The sequence below is a fragment of the Lottia gigantea genome (genome assembly GCF_000327385.1).
Source record: "Lottia gigantea unplaced genomic scaffold LOTGIsca_160, whole genome shotgun sequence".
In the NCBI taxonomy this organism is placed as follows: Eukaryota; Metazoa; Mollusca; class Gastropoda; family Lottiidae; genus Lottia; species Lottia gigantea.
Genome location: NW_008707966.1, coordinates 401478 through 421313, shown reverse-complemented (window position 1 = coordinate 421313; position 19836 = coordinate 401478). Strand labels below are relative to the sequence as shown.

The window sequence follows — 19836 nt, the reverse complement described above, 5'->3', positions numbered from 1 at the left end:
ATACCATGGTTACATTTATACACCTCTCATACAANATATACTTTCCCAGAAAGACAATTACNCAATAAAATACCAAAACACACATACCTGTGAAGTTATTAGAAGACAATAACTGGTGATGAAAAAGAATAAAGAAGTAGGTATTCAGTATTTCAAGGAGGTTGAAATATACTTCCTTCTTCTTTAAAGGCTTAGGTAAAAGTAAAGTTTCTGACTGGACAGGTGATGAAACTCACTAAAAACTCACCCAGTTGGCCAATGACAGAAGGTGACAAGGTCCAGTGAGATCAGTTGAGTTAAAGAGATTAAGAGAGGGCAATAATTAGTTAATAGTATAAGGCCAGTGTAATGTAATTAGGTGTTTATAAAAACAGTAGTGGTGTATTTAGAGAAGATAACAAATAAATAAAAGAACCAAGTTTCTTTAAAAAATACACCCTATCACATTTCAGGTCGGCAGGTAGACAGATCAGCAGGTAATTAAACTTGTAAGTTATTTAAACTTATGCATGTTTTCGTAAAACCAATAACAATCGATCACTGTGGTAACACCATTTTTCTTAGCATAATGCATCACATAAAACACTGATATTTGTTTGAAATTTTATAAGGATAAGATGAACTGCGGGATGTATTTACTTCAAACAGAGGCGACATCTGCTTTCCGGGCCCCCACATGCTCAATTAGGAGGCAGTTAATTAGAAGATGTTTTTCTGTTACAGAAAAGTAGACTACCTCTTCAGAAGATTCTACAAATAATATATTGCTTCTGTTTGGATTTCCAAATATACCAATGTGAAAATCTCAGCTACTTCGGTTGCTAGAACCGCTTCACATAATTCTAGTCGTGGGATGTTATGTCCATAGGTTGGTGCGACTTTAGTTTTACCAAGTACAAATCCGATGTGAATTTGATCGTCCTCGTCGTAGGTTTTGAGATAAGCTACAGCTGCTATCGCCTGTACTGAAGCGTCACAATAAATGTGTAGTTCATGAATGGTGGCTTCGCTGTAAGAAGTAGGAATGTAGAATCGTTGAATGTTAAGATTCTGAAGATGTGTCAGGGAACTTTCCCAATGAATCCATTCTGAAATTCTATATGTTGGTAGAGGTTCATCCCAATCCGTTGTTCCAGATATGAGATTACGAAGAAGGCTTTTTCCTTGAATGACGACTGGTCCTATGAAACCAAGAGGGTCATACAAGCTGTTAACAGTAGAGAGCGTTCCCCTTCGTGTTATTGGCTTGTTGAAATAAGATAGACGATATGTGAAGGTATCCGTGCTTAAGTCCCAACATAATCCTAAACTTCGTTGGACAGGAAGGATATCTTTCCTGAGGTCTAAGTCCTTTAAATCTTTAGCAAGATCTTTAGTTGGAAAGGCGTTCATTACTTCTTCAGAGTTGGAAGCAATCTTGTGAAGACATAACTTGCCTTGGTCCTTGAGTATTCGTTGAGTACGTTGCAGTAAATCAATAGCTTGTTGGCGAGTTGGAGTAGTACTAGAGCTTTCAATTAGGTCGCATAAGGGGATTCCCCATTCCATTTCATTTCATGGGGAAAATGCGACCTAATTGAAAGCTCCCATAAAGACCTAAACATCCTACATTTCATAAATTCTTACACTAAAAAAGACCTAAATTCCCTACATGTCATAAATTCTTACACCTAAATTCCCTACATTTCATAAATTCCCTACATTTCATACACTAAAAACACCTTCAATCAATTTCCTACATTCCATCAAAAAGCATATTAAAAATAACCTTATATAAAATAACATAACATTTTTAGTAGATGGGAGATAACTCTTTTTGGATAAAAAACAAACTAAATTAACTCATTTAAAAATAGGATGAGTTTAATTCTAAAACACGAACAACACAGATTCGAAGATTATTCGGGCGACGGAATCTTTTCTTCATTATTTTCTCTAGGTAAAACAATAATTCCGAAAGTAGCTAGCTTTGTTTCAAAAAACAAATCACTCATTTCAAGCAGAGCGAAAGCCATCGGCTCAATCGCTGAAGCGGGAAAGAGTATAAGCGACACAGTGAAACAATCTAACGAGTTGAAAGAATTAGAACTAATAAGAGAACTTCGAAACAGGAGATTAGAAGAAAGGAAAGGAAAAGGTTTTAAAGTTATAGGATAAAAATGATAGTCGCTCACGCTCCAAAAACTTATTTCGGTTCAGGAGATATACAAAAATCATTGGGTTCTCTTCCTGGATTTCCATGGGCGAAATATCCCGGAGAAAAACATCTCCCAGGGCACAATTATACAGGTCCAGGCACAAGGTTAGATCTACGATTAGACGAAAACGATCAACCCAAACCAGGAGAAGAACCGGTCAATAGAAGTGACGCCGCTGCACTTAAACATGATATTTTATACAGAAACAAAGACATAAAGTTTAGACACAAAGCAGACAAACAAATGATAATCGAACTTGAAAATATTCCAAATCCAACTTTCAAAGAGAGAAAGATGAAATTGGGTATGGGATTGGCGGATGAAATTCATAAAGAATTTAGAAAAACTAAAAACTTTTTAAAAGTCAAAGTGTTTGAAAAAGATGAAATATGGTCAGCCGATTTAATTCACATGCCAGTCGAAAAAGGATTTAAATATTGCTTAACAGTTATAGATTTATATACGAGATATGTATGGGTTATTCCTTTGAAAAACAAAACGGGATTATCAGTCAAACACGCATTTGAAACGATTATGAAACAATCTAACCGTCATCCAGAAAAACTATGGGTAGATAAAGGAAGTGAATTTTATAACAAAAATATGAAATCTCTGGGATTTGAAATTTACAGTACGCTTAACAAAGGTAAAGCGGTAGTTATTGAAAGATTTAACAGGACTCTAAAAAATAAATTATTCAAAAAGTTCACGGAATTGAAATCTCAAAAATGGCTTAAAATATTACCAGTTGTTGTCGACGAATACAATAACAAAATTCATTCATCTATAGGTGTCACACCAACACAAGCCTCGAGTAATCCAAATATTATAAAGTCAATTAACGCACAACATAACTATGAAATAAAGAATTTAAATATCAAACCCAAATTTAAAGTTGGAGATCGAGTTCGTATTTTCAAATATAAAAGTAAATTTGAAAAAGGTTACGTTGGATACTGGATGAACGAAATATTTATCGTTGATAAAGTAAACACTACATCACCTCTGACATATGAATTAATCGATCAAGACAAAGAACAAATCATAGGTAGGTTTTATCAAAATGAACTTCAAAAAACCGACTTTTAAAAATGAATGATGAAGAATTTGATAGAAGATTAAGAGATGTAGACAAGCATTTACGCTTTAAATTTTTTAAATTTAAATGCAAATTCATGTTCAAAATATTATTGAATGTAATACAATTTTTTTCAAACACAAACTACGTATATATTTAAAAAAAAACGACTTTTAAAAATGAATGAATTTCTCAATAAATATGGAACCGATACAACCACAAACTTTCAACTTATGAGATGGGCGAATGAGTTAAATATATCACCGTTTGATTATTGTATGAGAGATGAAATAAATGATCTCAAATATAAGGAAGGTAAATTTTACGCTATAACAAATATACATACTTCCGATCAAAAAGGAGTTCATCATTCTGCTTTGTACAAAGACTCTGACTTTTATTTCTTCGATTCTTATGAATTAGAACCCACTGAAGAGATAATCCAATTGACTAATAAACCAATCAAATGTTCAACATTTCAAATTCAATTACCGGGACAAAGGTTTTGTGGTCAGCTTTCACTTTGGGTTTTATATCAGTTGAGTTTAGGAAAACAGTTTGAAGAAATTGTAATAAATTTAACTCAATAAAAATGGCGAATAAGTTTGGATTAAGTTCTTTACCTTTAGAAACCAAAAAACATAACACTACAGCGTGGATAAATAAAGCGAAACCTTACTTCCTGGATCAAATCGGTGACACTCTTCAAGGTGATTTAGATATGAACAATTTTAGCATAACTAATTTAAAGTCTCCGGAAAACGATATTGATGCCATTCACAAGAAATATTTAATGGAACAATTAAATTCAATTGAAGTAAATAAAGAACATTTAAAAGAAAGAATAAATGATGTGAAAAGATTCTTCAAATGACAAATAAATAATAAAGATTATATTGATGATACTAAATTACAACAAGAAGTAACAAGTTTAAAAAATTTTATTCAACAACAATTAGTCAATGTAGTAGATGAAACTCAGTTACAAACTTTAAGTTCATTAATATCTAATTTAGATGATAAGATTACAAAGCAAAAAATAGATCTTAAACAACTAATAGCCAATATTAATCCAGGTATAAGTGAAGACAAATAAACTGCCTTAGAAAGTAAACTTAGTGATAATAGTGAAATACAAAACAAATAGTCGCTATTCAACAACAATTAATCAATGTAGTAGATAAAACTCAGTTAAAAAATTTAAGTTCATTAATATCTAATTTAGATGATAAGATTACAAAGCAAAAAATAGATCTTAAACAACTAATAGATAATATTAATCCAGGTATAAGTGAAGACAAATTGCAACGGGAATTAACTGAATTTAAAACTGAATTACAAAAAGAACTAACAAATATTCAACAAAACATAGATATTGTTATTCAACAACAAAGCATAGATGATAGCGAAATCAAAACCTATATTCATCAACAAATACAGAACATTGATGATAGTGTTATTCAACAACAGATAACCACTATTAATAACCTAGTTTTAAAACAAGACAAAAATATAGTCGCATTAGAAAAAAAGTTTCTCAAGAAAGAATCATATTATTTTACTCTTCCATTTAGAAGTTTGAGTTATGAAGATGCTTCTATTACTGATAATATTGATGGAATATAAAAAATTTGGTTTTACAGCAAATATAAGAGTATATACCACATTAGATGGTAAACAATATATTGGTGATACCTATCAAATGTTTAATGATGAAACTGCTTTTATTTTCAAAGGAAAACTTACAATTAAAATTACTTTCCCTTTTCAGGTAAAAGTTGATACAATATTCTTCAAACAAAACTTTCATCTATTTCACAGATTTAACGCTCGAAAAGTTCTTCAGTTTATCAATGGTACAAAAAATGTAGAAACTAAAGAATTAGAAAATACCCTTGAAAACACCCAACCTTAACACTTATATGAAATTAAAACGAGTGGAAATTATATAGATAGGTTTAGAATGTTAATCATACCAGTTAATGAAGAAGATAATCTTTTATTGAGTCATTTTAATATGATATTGGAAACGGAAACTCCATCATCCGTAAGTATTATTAGAAATCCAAAACCAGAAAAAAAAGATAAAAGCTTTTTTGAGTTTTTACGAGCAGCAGACTTTGAATATGTAAAACTATATTTTGTTGATGATGATGATATATTTACCTCAATTGATATTCATAAAAGTCAACAAAAACAAAATTTTTTGACACTAGCATTAAGAGATTATGAGTATCATGTTAGAATAACAATCTCTATTGAAAAACCAAAATTTTCAGTTCATATGATTAAGATTAATGATTCGAAAGAACAAATATCATTAGTAAGTGTAAAAGTTTTTAGTAAATTAGCTATATCAGAAGTTCACTTAATTTAATTCCCTAAAAATGGAACTCGAAAGTAGACAAAACTACATGATAGAAAAACAAAAGGAACTAAAAGAAAAACTAAAACAATTCAACAAATGTAGAAAAACATGGAGTAAAATCGATTCTGTTTTCAAAACATTAAGTACAGTTTTAACAATAGGGATAACGGTGGCAACAGCCGTAACCGGTGGATTAATGCTTCCGATCAGCCGCAGTGAATGTGTTAGCCGCATTCACTGCCGCACAAACTTCATCTTGTGGTTTGATTACTTTAGGTTTTACATCAAAACAGAAAGCTTTTAAGGTTTTAATACCAAAACTTTTGTCAATTTCTTCGCTGCACTGGATGAAAAATCGGATGCCTCCGATTGGTATTTCACAGGAAAAATCATTTTCCGTAAAAATAATTTCAAAGAAATAAAAAGAACAAAAAAGGGTAGTGGTGTTAGCCTACTCAAAAAGATAAAAGAATATATCGGTATAAATTGTTATATACCGAGCGATGGATGCTGCTTTGTAAAGTGCGTTAATCGTGTTTTAAACGAAGACTACACGAGAGAATTTCAAGATTTCATCAACAGTTTTCAAAAATCAAACAGAAAAGGAGTTATGACAACTGCTAGAATTTGCGAATTCAATAAGAAATTTAATACTAATTTTCACATATATATGCCCAAACATAGAATTAGATTGGGTTTTTTATTTACACAAAGAACATTTCTGTTTGATAAGAAGAAATAACAAAGCTTTGGGCATTAAAGAAATAGAAGATAATTACGATGAAAACGTATGGAGAACTTGTGAAGATGATAATGCGGTAATGCAAGTTTCACTTCTAAAACTAAACGTTTTTCCAACCATTCACGATGATTGTTTATACGCATGGGATTGCGAAACCTACAACGAAAATAAAGCCATACCTTATTCCTGCACTTTAGTTAATTTAGAAAAACTAAGGAAAATGTTAAACAGAATAAATAATCTCTTTCCAGATTTAAAGCCGACAGATCCCATTCCAGAAGAATTTTACAACAAACTCATGACTAATATAGTACATATATTTGTAGGTACAGATTGCATCGATCAAATGTTACAACGTTTAGGAAAAATAGATCAGAAAAGAATAACATTAATTGCTCATAACGCTAGCGGTTTTGATAACTGGATCATGATCAAAAACGTAAAAAAACTAACACAATGTCCTTTAAAAACAGCTAGAGGAATTCTGTCTATACCTTTAACTAATTCATTCACTGATGAATATTTACAGAAAAAATGGAAAAGACAGAAAGAAATAAAGGGTAACTGTAATTATTTGCAAAATATTAATTTCACATGTTCCTATCAACACGAATCATCTAGTTTGGCAGCATGGGGAAATTCATCTAATCTACCAATGAATTTGAGAAAGATCGAGGATGTTAATATTGCAAAATACACTAAAGATAATTGGGAATCTTTAAGACCCGAATGGGAACCTTACGCTAAAAGAGATACTCTATGTCTCGGAGCTTGTTTGATAAAATACAATCAAGCCATGAAAAAAACTGTCTTCCAAAACGTTTCCAATAATCTAACGGCTCCTTCTTTATCTTTAAAGGATTAGTATTATTTATATCATTACGATAAAGAAATGGTTGAAGAAAAATGGTATGAAACTACTAGAATGGTTCCCAAACACACCCAAAAAGAAAAGTTTACTCGCATACTCACCCTTTTATAAGATATTTTATCAGGCAAAGTATTAAAGGAGGAAGAGTTTCAGCTAATCGAAAATCATTTGAAACGGCTAAAATGAATGAGATCTGCGCCATATTAAAAGAATACAATGAAAGTAACACTGAAGGAATAATAGATTTATTCAAAGAATACAGTGTTAGCCCAAAAGATAAAACGGAAGTTCACGCTAAACTCAAAGAACTGGACTATTCTAAACTAATGGCATTTGACGCTATTGGGTTGTACGTTTCAGCCATGACAGAAGGTGAATATCCTAAAGCGGAAAGTGCAAGAGCGTTTCTACCAGAAATTTGTAAAACTGTTTAATAAACAAAAATTCAGACCTAGAACTGCTATTTTAAAAGTTTGGTTTGAATATCCCAAAAAAATGTTCTTTCAACCCATACCAGCTAAAGATAAAATAACTTTTACGAATAGAATAGGTCAGAAGGAAACTGGCACTAAAATCAGGTTCAGAAATGGTTTCTGTCACGATGTTTTAACATCAGTTGATATTCAAGAAATAGTGAAATCCGGTGGTAAAATTATTAGAATATTAGATGGTATAGTATAAGAAGAAAATTGTAAAACTCCACCATATAGAGATTATATTTTAATTTTGAAGGAATTAAGGAATAAATACAAAAAAGAAGGAGATATTGTTGCTAGTAATTGCATGAAATTATTAGGTAATTCCTTGTATGGTAAATCTATTCAGAAGGATATAAATACATCGAGACATCTATGAAGTGAAGCGACTTTTAAAGCCAACTTCGATTCACATGTCAAAAGCTATGAAAAAGTAAATGATAGTCAATATATAGTTGAGATGAATGAAGAAGAAAAAGAGTTTGTTCCTCCAAAGGATTTTACTAGATTAACACCCACTCATTTAGGTGCATTTATATTATCTCTCAGTAAAAAAATAAGGAATAATTTTATTCACGTAATAGATGGATTTTATAGCCGGAAATATACTATACAGATACTGATAGTTTATACATTTCGTCTAGCAATTGGGATAAATTAAATGGAGCTGGGTTGGTGTCTGAAAACGAATATAGCAAAGGGAAGAATGATTACGGTGATGGTGGAATCATATTTGGTTTATATTTAGCGCCAAAAGTAAAATAAAATATCATTCTAACTTCCGATGGTGTTTTAAAAGAAAAGAAAACGTTTAAGGGTTTACTCTAACTATAAGATTAAGGTAGAAGACTACATTCAATTAGCTAGTGGACATGACGTAACGAATGAATTTAAGAAACCTTGGGTAAAAAGTTTTACTGATGGAATAGTTATTCCTAATGAAAAACAAAAGAAAGTTTTCAGAAGTTATCTGAATCTCATTAAGAGAAACAGTGAAGGAATTATGTATCCTTACAACAATAAAGATGAGATGTGTTTGGATGAAAACTATGAATTTGATGATTTCGATTATCTAACTATTCAAGAAGAGAATGAAGAGTTAGTTCTTTTGTTTTAAATGAAGTTGAATAACAATTTCCTCGTTACCAAAATCTATAAACCTATTTTTACCATCTTTGATTTCCAGATTTATATCTTTAATCATAAAGGAATTAAGTGGTAAATACGTCGTTTGAAATGGTTTCTCTATAATTCTATATCCAATAGGAACAGTGAATGTTGGAAGACTGTAAATAATCTGACGTTTGTATTTATTGAAAAATCCACCGTTTATCAAATTGCAATGTATATTTATCACATCGATATCATTCTCGATATTAGCTTTGTGTGGTGCTAAAGTGGATTGGGTGTATATTTTTTTATCAAATCCTAGTAAAGTATTCAATGAATTTTCTACGTTGAAATCAACTTGACTATTATTTCTTAATATCAATTTTATTTTGTTTAGATTCAAATTACCTTCGAATTCGATATTGTTTTTACCATTGACGCTTCCTGCATATTCAGATAAGTATTCGTTAATGGCTATGTATTCATAGCTTCCTGGTAGTAAACGTATGGTTTTGAATGTAGCTCCATTATCTGTTGATATTTTTATTTGGTTATTTTTTGCGTTGATATTTCTAATGGAATTGTAAACAGAGAAATACTTTGATCCCAATTCATATTCTTGATTGCGATCGAGTTCGTACTCATAATCTAGAGATAATTTAATGTCTGATTTATTTGAGGTGATGACGAATAGTTGTTCTTTATTTGACATTTTTAATCACGCTTTTATAATCATTTTTATCTATGATACCTTTCTCTAGGAGTCTTTTTAATATACAATTCACTTCATTAAATTGTCTGTGCGATTGATGTCCTTCCTTCATGGCCGCTAATATTACTCGTAATCTATTAAGCAATTCTTCGTTGTTGTCGGATAAAAACGTTATACCTTCTCCAGATATCATATCCTCGAATTCGTCTATTTCTTGTATGATTGGTGGATAATATTCTGCATAATCATCTGATTCCTCTTCATCACGTTCAATTACTCTTTTATATAGTTTAACTTCTTTTGATCTTCTTGTTTCGGGTCCTGACTTTCTTATTGCATCTAGAAATTTGGAGTATGCTACTAAATCCTTATAATCGGCAATACCAACATCCTCGCCATTCATTAAATTTATTAATCCTTTCGTTAATGTGTATATATAATCTTTTGTGTCGATTTTGAATTGTGGTGAATTTCCACTAAATATAATTCTAAATCCATTAAACAATAAACCTTGATTATCAACAATTGGTGAAATGCTCTTTGGTAAATCTGGGTTAGGGTTTGAAAAAAGACGATTTATATCATCTAATGTCTTAATTATAACACCACTATATTCAATCGCTTTGGGAGGTGTAGGTTCTATAGGAGGTTTATATTCTAATTTCCTTTTAATATCCTCTTGAGATTTTAATATGGGTTGAAATAGAGTTTGTAGATTTTCCATTAATCCGAGTTGTTGTAATCTGTTATTTTCAACTTGGGTTTTTATTTTATTCTTAGCTTTGATATATTCTCTATTTCTTTTTAAAATATTATTCCAATCCATTTTTAAAAAAATAAAATTAACATATATCGTTCATAACTCTTTCACCCGCAGGTTTTCTAGTATTTACAAATACATATCCATGATCATCTGGATATCTCCATTGAGCTTTACAAACCTTTTTAAATGCATCTCTGTCCATTCCGTGATTTATCGATTGAACGATTCGAGATAAATCTTTGTCGTTTAATTCAAATAATAAAAAACAATTTGCATTTTTTCTAATGAACATAGAATCCATCCGGTAAAAAGATTGGGATTGGTATATGCAGTGACAGTTGTGATGTCTTCCTTTCGTGAAGAATTCTTGTTGAACGGCTTGATTTCTTAGCGCCACGCAGTCGTCAAACACTAGTAAGTCCTTTCGCTCGCTATCAATTTGAGACAAATCTAGATCATTAACATTTTTCGTAAGAAAAACTTTTATATCCGTTGGTTTCTTTCCTTCGATGTAGTTATCTATGAAATCTTTCAATTCCACTTTTTCTTCGTTTTCTTTGTAATATTGAAATAGGTCTTGAACATCTCTCTTTGGTAGATATTCTAAAGCTTTGAGGAATTGATATTACGATTGCTCTGGTGTTGTTGTCTAGATATACAAAGAATCGAAATCTAAAAGGTTTGGTGTTGTCAACATGTTAAAAGTGAGATGAGTTTTCCCAGAACCGGAATTACCGCATATACAAATGAGCATTGGGTTATTAGGAAATATTTTTGAATGATTAAATTTTTTACCCATTTTTTATTATTTTAATTTGTTCCAAAAATAGCTCCTTCTCCTTTATACTTCGAAAGATATATTCCTTCTCCGGTGTGTATATTTTTAAAAAATATTCCATTACCCTTATGTTTGACTTTGATTTCTCCTGTGTCAATACTATCTACTAATTTATTTAATCCTTGTTTAACAGTTTTCTTGGTTTCTTCCCCAAATCTTTTTCCAAATTCTTTTATTGTGCCTATCATATCTCCCACTCCTGAACCTTTGGCTTCCTTTTCCATTATTAAATTATGTCTGCGTTCTTCAGCGGCTTTAGCATCAGCTGCTTTCTTTGCGTTGGCAGCTTTGACTGCGGCAGATAATCCTCCAGTAGCTGCACCCGCCGCTGCAATACCACCAAATATTAAAGGTAAAAGGAAAGGTAAAAATCCACCTTCTTTTGCATTTGCTTCAATTCTTTGACTTTACAATATTTGTATTTATCAATAAGTTTTTTAGTTATGTTGATTTTTTTACCGTTGAAAGTTATTACAGTTGGTGAAGCTGTTTCAATAGCTTCTATTTCTGCTTTCATTTTTAAGGGTGTATTTTTTACTCAATTCTTATCATTCTTCTATCTGCTATTTTAATTAAATGTTTTGCTTCTTCCAATAATAAACAATAACCTGTTACATCTCCTTGTGTTTTTTCAATATGAATATTTATGTTCACTCCTGTTTTGAAAAGATCTTCTTGGTGAGCAGATAGATCAAAACAAAAGATTGGATGATTAAGTGCAAAATCTACATATTCAAACTGAGGTGGATTTCCAAATAATTCACACATATTTTTATAGTTTCTATACAATTCATTATAATCCTTTGTGGTTGGATTAATTGTTAAATGTTGGTTAGGATAATTATCGTTGTTCAATCTTACTTGAACTTTATGGATTAAAGGATCTTGAGTTTGGTTCATTGCCACTCTAAAGACATTATTGTTATTCGTTTGAGAATCTGGTAAGTTCTTGAAACCAACTATTAAATATCTTGCTGGTTTAATAGTGTTAGTGATTGGCCATGTGGTGGATTCTCCAGTTAAAGTCATGCTACCTACAGTGTTACGATGAAGAAAAGCTATTTCAATATCTTTAGTAAACGAGTTGAATATTTTCGTTTCTACTTCAATTGATGGTGTTATTACGGGTATGATGCTATTTTATATGGTAAACCTATGGAAACTTTTCTATGTTCCAACAGACCGAATAAAGGATATAATTTCCAATTTACGTAATTACCCCACCTATTATTCTCAACAACATTTTTATACTGAAGTACTCGTTTTTCGAATCGATGATTAATTGATCGTCCTACTCTTTCTATTGTGTTTCGAGCAACAACTCTCACTCGAGCTAAATCGGCATCATTTGCAAGATTTCTTACCGGTTCTTTTAAAACACTTCCAACATCGGGTATCCAGCCTGAAACTGAATCGAAATCTTTAGGATATAAAACTGTTTTCAACATTGTGTCGAATTCCCCAGGATGTTTGATTGTTTCTATCGGATTTGAACCAGCTTCCAAAACCATCTCGCTAAATAAAGATGGAAAGAAATTGTTTTCTAACGTTGTATTAGTTTGTGGAACTTGATTCTGAGTGGCGTCTTTGATTTTGAAATCGCATCGGAAATAAGCATCGGAAAGAAGCAACCAATTCGATAATGAATTTATTTCGAAGGTAATTCTACCACCATCATTCAATTGGGATTTAGAACCAACAGTGGGTGAGATGATAATATAATCCTCTTTTTTCTTGTTAAATGAATAACGAATTGGATCATATAATCTAAAGATTGGATCTAGTATTTTATTTGCCATTTTTAAGGTTTAAAATTTGAGTAGAAAATTTCAAAAAAAGAGTTATTTTAATATGCTTTTTGATGGAATGTAGGAAATTGATTGAAGGTGTTTTTAGTGTATGAAATGTAGGGAATTTATGAAATGTAGGGAATTTAGGTGTAAGAATTTATGAAATGTAGGGAATTGAGGTCTTTTTTAGTGTAAGAATTTATGAAATGTAGGATGTTTAGGTCTTTTTTAGTGTAAGAATTTATGAAATGTAGGATGTTTAGGTCTTTATGGGAGCTTTCAATTAGGTCGCATTTTCCCCATGAAATGAAATGGAATGGGGAATCCCCTTATGCGACCTAATTGAAAGCTCTAGTACTACTAGTTGGAAAGGAGGCTAGGCCATCATCAACGTAAAAGTCTTTTTCCACAAATTTGATAACATCAGCATCACTAAATTTGACTGTTTTTCGAAGACCATAGGTAGCTACAGCAGGTGATGGACTATTACCAAAAACGTGAGCACACATACGATATTCTATATAAGGTTGGTCTGGATCGTTGTTCTGATACCATAGGAAGCGAAGAAAGTTTCTGTGTTCTTCTTTTACAAAGAAACAATAAAACATCTGTTGGATGACTGCAATAACAGCTATAGGATCCATGCGGAATCTTGGTAGAACACCCAATTTTCATGAAGGAACTGTTTCCTATCAGATAAGGTTTTAGATTTAAACACTTTGCACTCATTTAATGAATGTTTGGTTTTATGCAAGGGACATAACTCTTGTTTCTTGGTTTCTGTAGTAGTAGAGGTAGAAGTTTCAGTTTTTCTGACTGAAATAGGTTTTGGACGGAAATTCTTTGATTGGGTTGGTGAATTGTCCTTTTCTTGTGAGTAGTTGAAAGTAGGATCATTTAATGTTGAGATTAGTTCTCTTATGAAGTTAACAAATACAGAAAATGGAGAGAAAGGTAGGTGATAATTGTTCATGTACTTCTTAGCAGTGTAAGTCCATTTGTTCTGTAAGGCATATGGCAATTTGTTGACAATAGGTGAAACACCAGAAGAAGTGTCGAAGTAACTTAAGAGAGCTGTGTATTGGTTTTCTTCTTTGGATGATTGAATTTCCGCAAGTATGTCTAAGAGCTCATACAGTCTTTTGTTGTCTTTTGCAGAAATCTTCGAGAAATTTTCCAATTTAGTTTTTAAGGAGTTTTGCACCATTTGAGGACTACCATAACATTCATCTAACCTTTCCCAGATGCGTAGTAGACCATTTTGTGGATTTCTTATGTTGGATGATCTGATACTATTTGCATATTTTGTAGATTCAGGTCCAAGTCATTTTACTAACATGTCGAGCTCTTCAATTGTTGATTGTTGAATAACACTCACTCTGTCTAATTTGGTTCTGTGTGACTTAGTGGAGGAGCTTGATTCATATAGGACGTCTAATTCGGCCTTGGCTATGGCTGCTTCTTTCTTTTTATTTAAGAGGGTTAAATCTGACTGGAGATTCTTTGTTCTTCGCTCTAAGACTGCTTGAGTGTTTAATTCTGCCAGTTCTGCTTGTTGTTTTTCCAATTCAAGTTCCTTTTCAGCATAATCTAGAGATGCAAGAGCTGTTTCAACCTTGGCCTTTTGTTTGGCAATTTTAGAGCTTGAAGTTGAATGGGAAGAATGTCTACCATGAGATGACTGGTGAAAAGGAGTTCTTGACAACTGTTGATTGATAAATTCTAGAGCTGAGTCTACTCTATCATATAAAAGTTCACCTGAGTTAATATGATTGTATTTCTCTCTTTCACTGTCTCTAGTGTGAACCTGGTCTAAGTAAGAGATGAATTCGGTTGATAATGCATGATAGTCATTGATAAGCCTTCTAATTTTGTTGCGAAGACCCCGAATATCTAGGGTTTGTCTATCAGAAGTTCTGAGAGTTTCCAATTCTTGATTTAGAGCAGAGGTTAATCGTAGGTTGTCTAATGTAAAATCTGACACTTTGGTGTTGTAGGTTAGTTGACCTACTTCTGTAAAGTACGAAGACGTCGTTGACGTTGTGTTGAGTTCCGGTTTGGTAAAGGATCAAAATGTGATCTGGTTGAACGTTCAGGAGATAGGGCCTGAGCCATAATTGTTGGTTGTTATCAACGTTTCAGGCGATAGCTGTAATGCCTCGCCCACGTGGTGGGTCCTAACATTGAGTGTAAACGGCTGATTGGTTAAAGTTTATTGGCAAGAAGATTAATATGACAGAATTCTCATTCCTTGTATCTTGTACTCTGGTGCAATCATAACTGTTAAAGGCTGAAAGTACAAAAATGAGCAAGGATGTACAAAACAGAAAAAGAAATCATAATTGAAAATAATAAAATAGTAAAGGCATAAGAAAGTGGATGGAATTTAAGTGCATGATGCAATGACACACTTATGTTTAGCAGTCATGGGTTTCCGTACAAAATAATTTCTTAAAAGCAGGTTGCACAGTTTGACATTACAGGCATTGATAAGACATTGTAAATGTTATTAATAGTACAAACATTTAATATAGTGTCACATGTACAAAGTTAGGCCGAAAAACTGACGCGAGGGATTTATGCATAATTTGGCGCCATTTTGTCAGGTTTGTTTACATTTTGGTAAAAGTTTTTCAGACAGCATGAAAAAACATAAAATTGGGATAGAAATTATAGATCCTGTGATATTTCATATCATGGGAGGCTTATCTTATATAATCGGGTATAAACTTACATTGTGGTTGGCTAAACCTGAAGAGTTAGAGAAATGAATTTGAGTACTTCGTTGCTATGAAAAATTAATAATTTTTCTTTCTTAAACAGAAGAGTTCTAAACAGAAAGATGACTCTTGTCAAGACTGAGCTAAGTTTCAGACCACAAATACCACACAATAAAGTGATAAAATGGTAACATTACATCTATGCTTTTGTCACTCACGTTTGCGGTTAGTTTGATAGAAGGATGGTGGTTGTTGAGAATTTCAAAGAATTCCCAAAACAAATAAATGCTGTTTGCTGTTTCTGGAGGCCGATGAAGATTATCAACTGGTTCGAATTCTTCTGCTTAGGGTGGTAAAATTGTTGCGCTGTTGATACTGGACTCCACCATCATTTTGTTGAGGGTGCTGAGGTTCTGTTGTGCTTTCCTCGAGATTTTATTTGAAATGGGTATACATGTGAAGAGGATCTTGGAGTTTGGGAAGGTTTTATTGGCTATAGCGATTAATTTCTGGGCTTGGTTAAAGGAGGTCTTTGGTAGCTGATCACGGTTGTTAAGGCCTACATGAAGAATAATGGTAGTAGGTTTGGGATCATGGTCGTATGATTCCAGGATTGACTGTATGTGATGGATTTGGGCACCGGGGTAAGAATGTATTTCAGTGTCTGAACTGGTTTTGGTAATTCGATTCAGGTTAGATGATCCAATAATTAAGGTAGATTTCTTTAGAGCAGGTAGTTTCCATAATGATTTGTCCTTGGTTTGGTTATTGATATTGATTTTAAAAAATTTTGTAGAATTCCTCAGGATAAATAACTGGCATATTAATTGTGGGACTTTGCTTTCAGCAAAGTCCCAGTTTGTTATTGAAATGTCAATTCTTTTTTTTTTTTTTTTTTTTTTTTTTTTTTCGATTTTTACACACCTTCCTCAGCTTAGACTACAATAGTTGCAGCAACCATTCAACATTCACGAACCTTAGATATAGGCGACGATGTGCATAAATATATTTTGGATCTTTTTTGCAAAACCGGAAGTGCCACAGTTCAATATGTGCAAGAATAGATAATCGGCTCTAGAAGTCGTATTTTTCGGTCGATTTTCTTTGGGTTTGCATTTTTGGAATCTACTGTTAAAATCTGAAAGAATAGCAGTTTCAAAATTTCAAAATTCGAAAATTTGTCGCAGACATTTTTTGGCCGATTTTCGAAATTTTTGGATCATTTTTCAGTTTTTTTCGGATTAATCTGAAATTTTGATAAAAGATGCATGTCACTAATGTAAACCATTTGACGTATTCAAAATTTTTGCGTCACTTCCGGTTAAAGTGGAAAACCGATTTTCACTTCCGGTTGAATAACTTCCGGTGTGATTGAAATATTTCAACGAAATTATGTATATCGTTATTAATCTTAATTCTATGGCCGATTTTAAAATAAAATTTAGTCCGAAAAAAATACTTCGGCCGCCATCTTGATTTGATACTTTTTCATAAAACTCAAAATGGGGCTTCGGGGGAGAATGGGATTGGTCAAATTTTTATGTTGGTGTATACTTTAGTCGATGGCGACAAAAATGTTGGAAATGGATTTTTGAATTTGACTTGCTTTTTTGCAACTTCCGGTCGAATTTTTTCACTTTTTGAAGGCTTGTATCTCGTGACCTTGACATTTGATGACCTTGACCTTTTAGGGTCAAAGGTCATTGACCTTGGCTATCATTTGATACTTTGACCTTTGACCCCAGACATGTACTTCCGGTTTTATAGCTATCCGTAAAAAGCCAAATTCGCAACTTTGGACTGCTCTAACACGTGACCTAATTAACCTAGAGGGTTAATTTTTTCGGTTTCCTAATGTTCTTCTCATGCACTTTACATAGATATAGAACAATTGCTTTTTTAAAGCAAAATTGAAATTCGTGATTTTTTCAAATTTGAGTATTGTTTTACCATATTTGTGTCTTTTTAATCTTGGTGTATGTATATCTTATGACCTATTTTATGGAGAACCTTGATATTTGGAATACAACTAGGCACTTTCAATATGAATTCACCTATGGCAAAAAAATTGGGGTGGGCGTGGCACATCCGGGTTGAATTACTAATTGTTTACATTTTGGGGCTGGGGCATAACTCGCATAGGATACGTTTTTTGAAAAAGGGACTTTGCACACAATTACCTCATCCTTTTGGCCAGTTTGTATTAACAGCTCAGTTGTTTCAGCTGTATAATTCCAAAAAAGGAACGGGTTTTAACATTTGGATATTTTCATTTTTCGATTTTGACCTTTGTTGACTTTTGTTGACCTATTTCTTTTGACCTCTATTATGTAGGAACTTGACATTTGGAACATAACGTAACATTTTGAATATTGATTAACTTATTCAAAAAAAATTGAGTTGGGCGTGGCACTTCCGGGTTAAATTACTCATTATTGACATTTTTGGCCAGGGGCATAACTCGCAAAGTATACATTTGTTCAAAATGGAACTTCTTACACAATTACCTCATATTTTGAGCCACTTTGTCTTAGAATTTTGGTTGTTTCCGCTTCATAGTTCAAAAAAAGGAACAGGTTTTGGAAATTCAAAATTTTCAATTTTTGACCTTGACCTTTGTTGACCTTGACCTTTGTAGGATCAAACGTCATTGGCATTGACTATCTATTTATACTTTTATATTTGCTGTCCTTAGTCAACTTCTGGTTTTATAGTCGTTAGCAATTTGAAATTTTAATGGCGTATATCTCTTGATCTTGACCTTTTTAGGCCTTCTCCTTTACAAGATCAAAGGTCATTGACCTTGGCTATCTGCTGATAATTTCATTTGTGAGGTCTGACGTCCCCTTCCGGTATTCAAATCTTCTAAAAAATGAAAATTTCTCAACTTTAGACTGTTCTTGCGCTTGATCTAATTATCGTGGAAGGTTGATTTTTTCAGAGTCTTTTGCATTTTGCTACATTTGCAAAGTCCCACTCTGTGCCACGTGTGGCTCTAGTTGTGGGACTTTGCTTTCAGCAAAGTCCCAGTTTGTTATCGAAATGTCTATTCTTTTTTTTTTTTTTTTTTTTTTCGAAATTTACACACCTTCTTGTGCTTAGACTGCAATAGTTGCAGCAACCATTCAACTTTCCTAGACCTTCTGTAGTGGCAACGTGTTGCATAAATATAAATTGGAACATTTTTGCAAAACCGGAAATGCCACAGTCCAATATGTGCAAAAAGTAGAAAATCGGACCTAAAAGTCGCATTTTCCGGTCGATTTTCTTCGGGTTTTTCTTTCTGGAATCTACGTGTAATTTCTGATATAATAGCACTTAAACAACTTCGAAATTCGAAAATTTGTCGCACACTTTTTTCGGCCGAATTTTGCAATTTTTTAACAAAAAAAAAAACTTTTTAGCTTTTTGTCTGATTAATCTAAAAAAATTTGAGCAAAGACAATTCAACAAAATTGTATAGTCAAATTTTTTACTTTACTTCCGGTTCAAACGGGAAATCGATTCTCACTTCCGGTGGAACTACTTCCGGTGTAATTAATTTAGCGCGACGAAACTTATATGAATCGATAGCCAAAGTTATGACAAAAAAACGAAGAATATAAAATCCGGTCCGAAGGTAATATTTTGGTCGCCATTTTGATTTTTCTGAAATGCGTCAGAATCTATTCAGAGATAACGGCTTATCCGATTTTGATGATTTTGGTGTCAAATGAAAGAAAATAAAAATTAGAAAAAAACTGTGGGAGCCGATTTTTGAATTTCGCTTTTGCTTTTTTGCAATTTCCGATTGAATTTTTTCGAAGTTTGAAGGCTCATATATCATGACCTAGACCTTTGATGACCTTGACCTTCATTGGGTCAAAGGTCATTGACCTTGGCTATCAGCTGATACTTTCATATTCGACCTCCGACATCTACTTCCGTTTTTATGTATGTCTAAAAACAGCCAAATTCGCAAATTTGGACTGCTCTAGCACGTGACCTAATTATCCTAGAGGGTTAATTTTTTCGGATTCTTAATGTGCTCTTCATACTCTTTCTAACGATATATCACAAAAGTTTTTAAAATCAAAATTGAAATTCGTACTTTTTTGATATTTGAGTGTTTTTTTACAATATTTTTGTGTTTTTGAGCTTAGTGTATGTATATCTTTTGACCTATTTGAT

The 19836-nt window shown here is 32.5% G+C and overlaps 5 protein-coding genes across 5 annotated transcripts; 2 read left to right on the top strand and 3 right to left on the bottom strand.

Moving 5' to 3' along the window:
* Positions 1 to 3868: 3868 nt before the first annotated feature.
* Positions 3869 to 4902, top strand: LOTGIDRAFT_173478 (hypothetical protein; the record flags this gene model as incomplete). The annotated part of the gene is made up of 3 exons (XM_009051211.1): positions 3869 to 3986; positions 4167 to 4352; positions 4562 to 4902. 3 exons carry the CDS (start codon positions 3869 to 3871, stop codon positions 4900 to 4902), a joined length of 645 nt encoding a protein of 214 aa, XP_009049459.1.
* Positions 4903 to 6465: 1563 nt separating this feature from the next.
* LOTGIDRAFT_173477 (hypothetical protein) lies at positions 6466 to 7251 on the top strand (the record flags this gene model as incomplete). The annotated part of the gene is made up of 1 exon (XM_009051210.1): positions 6466 to 7251. The coding sequence occupies one exon, from the start codon at positions 6466 to 6468 to the stop codon at positions 7249 to 7251; it is 786 nt and encodes a 261-aa protein (XP_009049458.1).
* Positions 7252 to 8832: 1581 nt separating this feature from the next.
* On the bottom strand, positions 8833 to 10381 carry LOTGIDRAFT_173476 (hypothetical protein; the record flags this gene model as incomplete). Its single annotated transcript, XM_009051209.1, has 3 exons — positions 8833 to 9491; positions 9595 to 9849; positions 9940 to 10381. 3 exons carry the CDS (start codon positions 10379 to 10381, stop codon positions 8833 to 8835), a joined length of 1356 nt encoding a protein of 451 aa, XP_009049457.1.
* Positions 10382 to 11128: 747 nt separating this feature from the next.
* On the bottom strand, positions 11129 to 11673 carry LOTGIDRAFT_173475 (hypothetical protein; the record flags this gene model as incomplete). Its single annotated transcript, XM_009051208.1, has 2 exons — positions 11129 to 11484; positions 11616 to 11673. The coding sequence occupies 2 exons, from the start codon at positions 11671 to 11673 to the stop codon at positions 11129 to 11131; spliced, it is 414 nt and encodes a 137-aa protein (XP_009049456.1).
* Positions 11674 to 12277: 604 nt separating this feature from the next.
* LOTGIDRAFT_173474 (hypothetical protein) lies at positions 12278 to 15061 on the bottom strand (the record flags this gene model as incomplete). Its single annotated transcript, XM_009051207.1, has 3 exons — positions 12278 to 12889; positions 14325 to 14685; positions 14958 to 15061. 3 exons carry the CDS (start codon positions 15059 to 15061, stop codon positions 12278 to 12280), a joined length of 1077 nt encoding a protein of 358 aa, XP_009049455.1.
* Positions 15062 to 19836: the final 4775 nt, after the last annotated feature.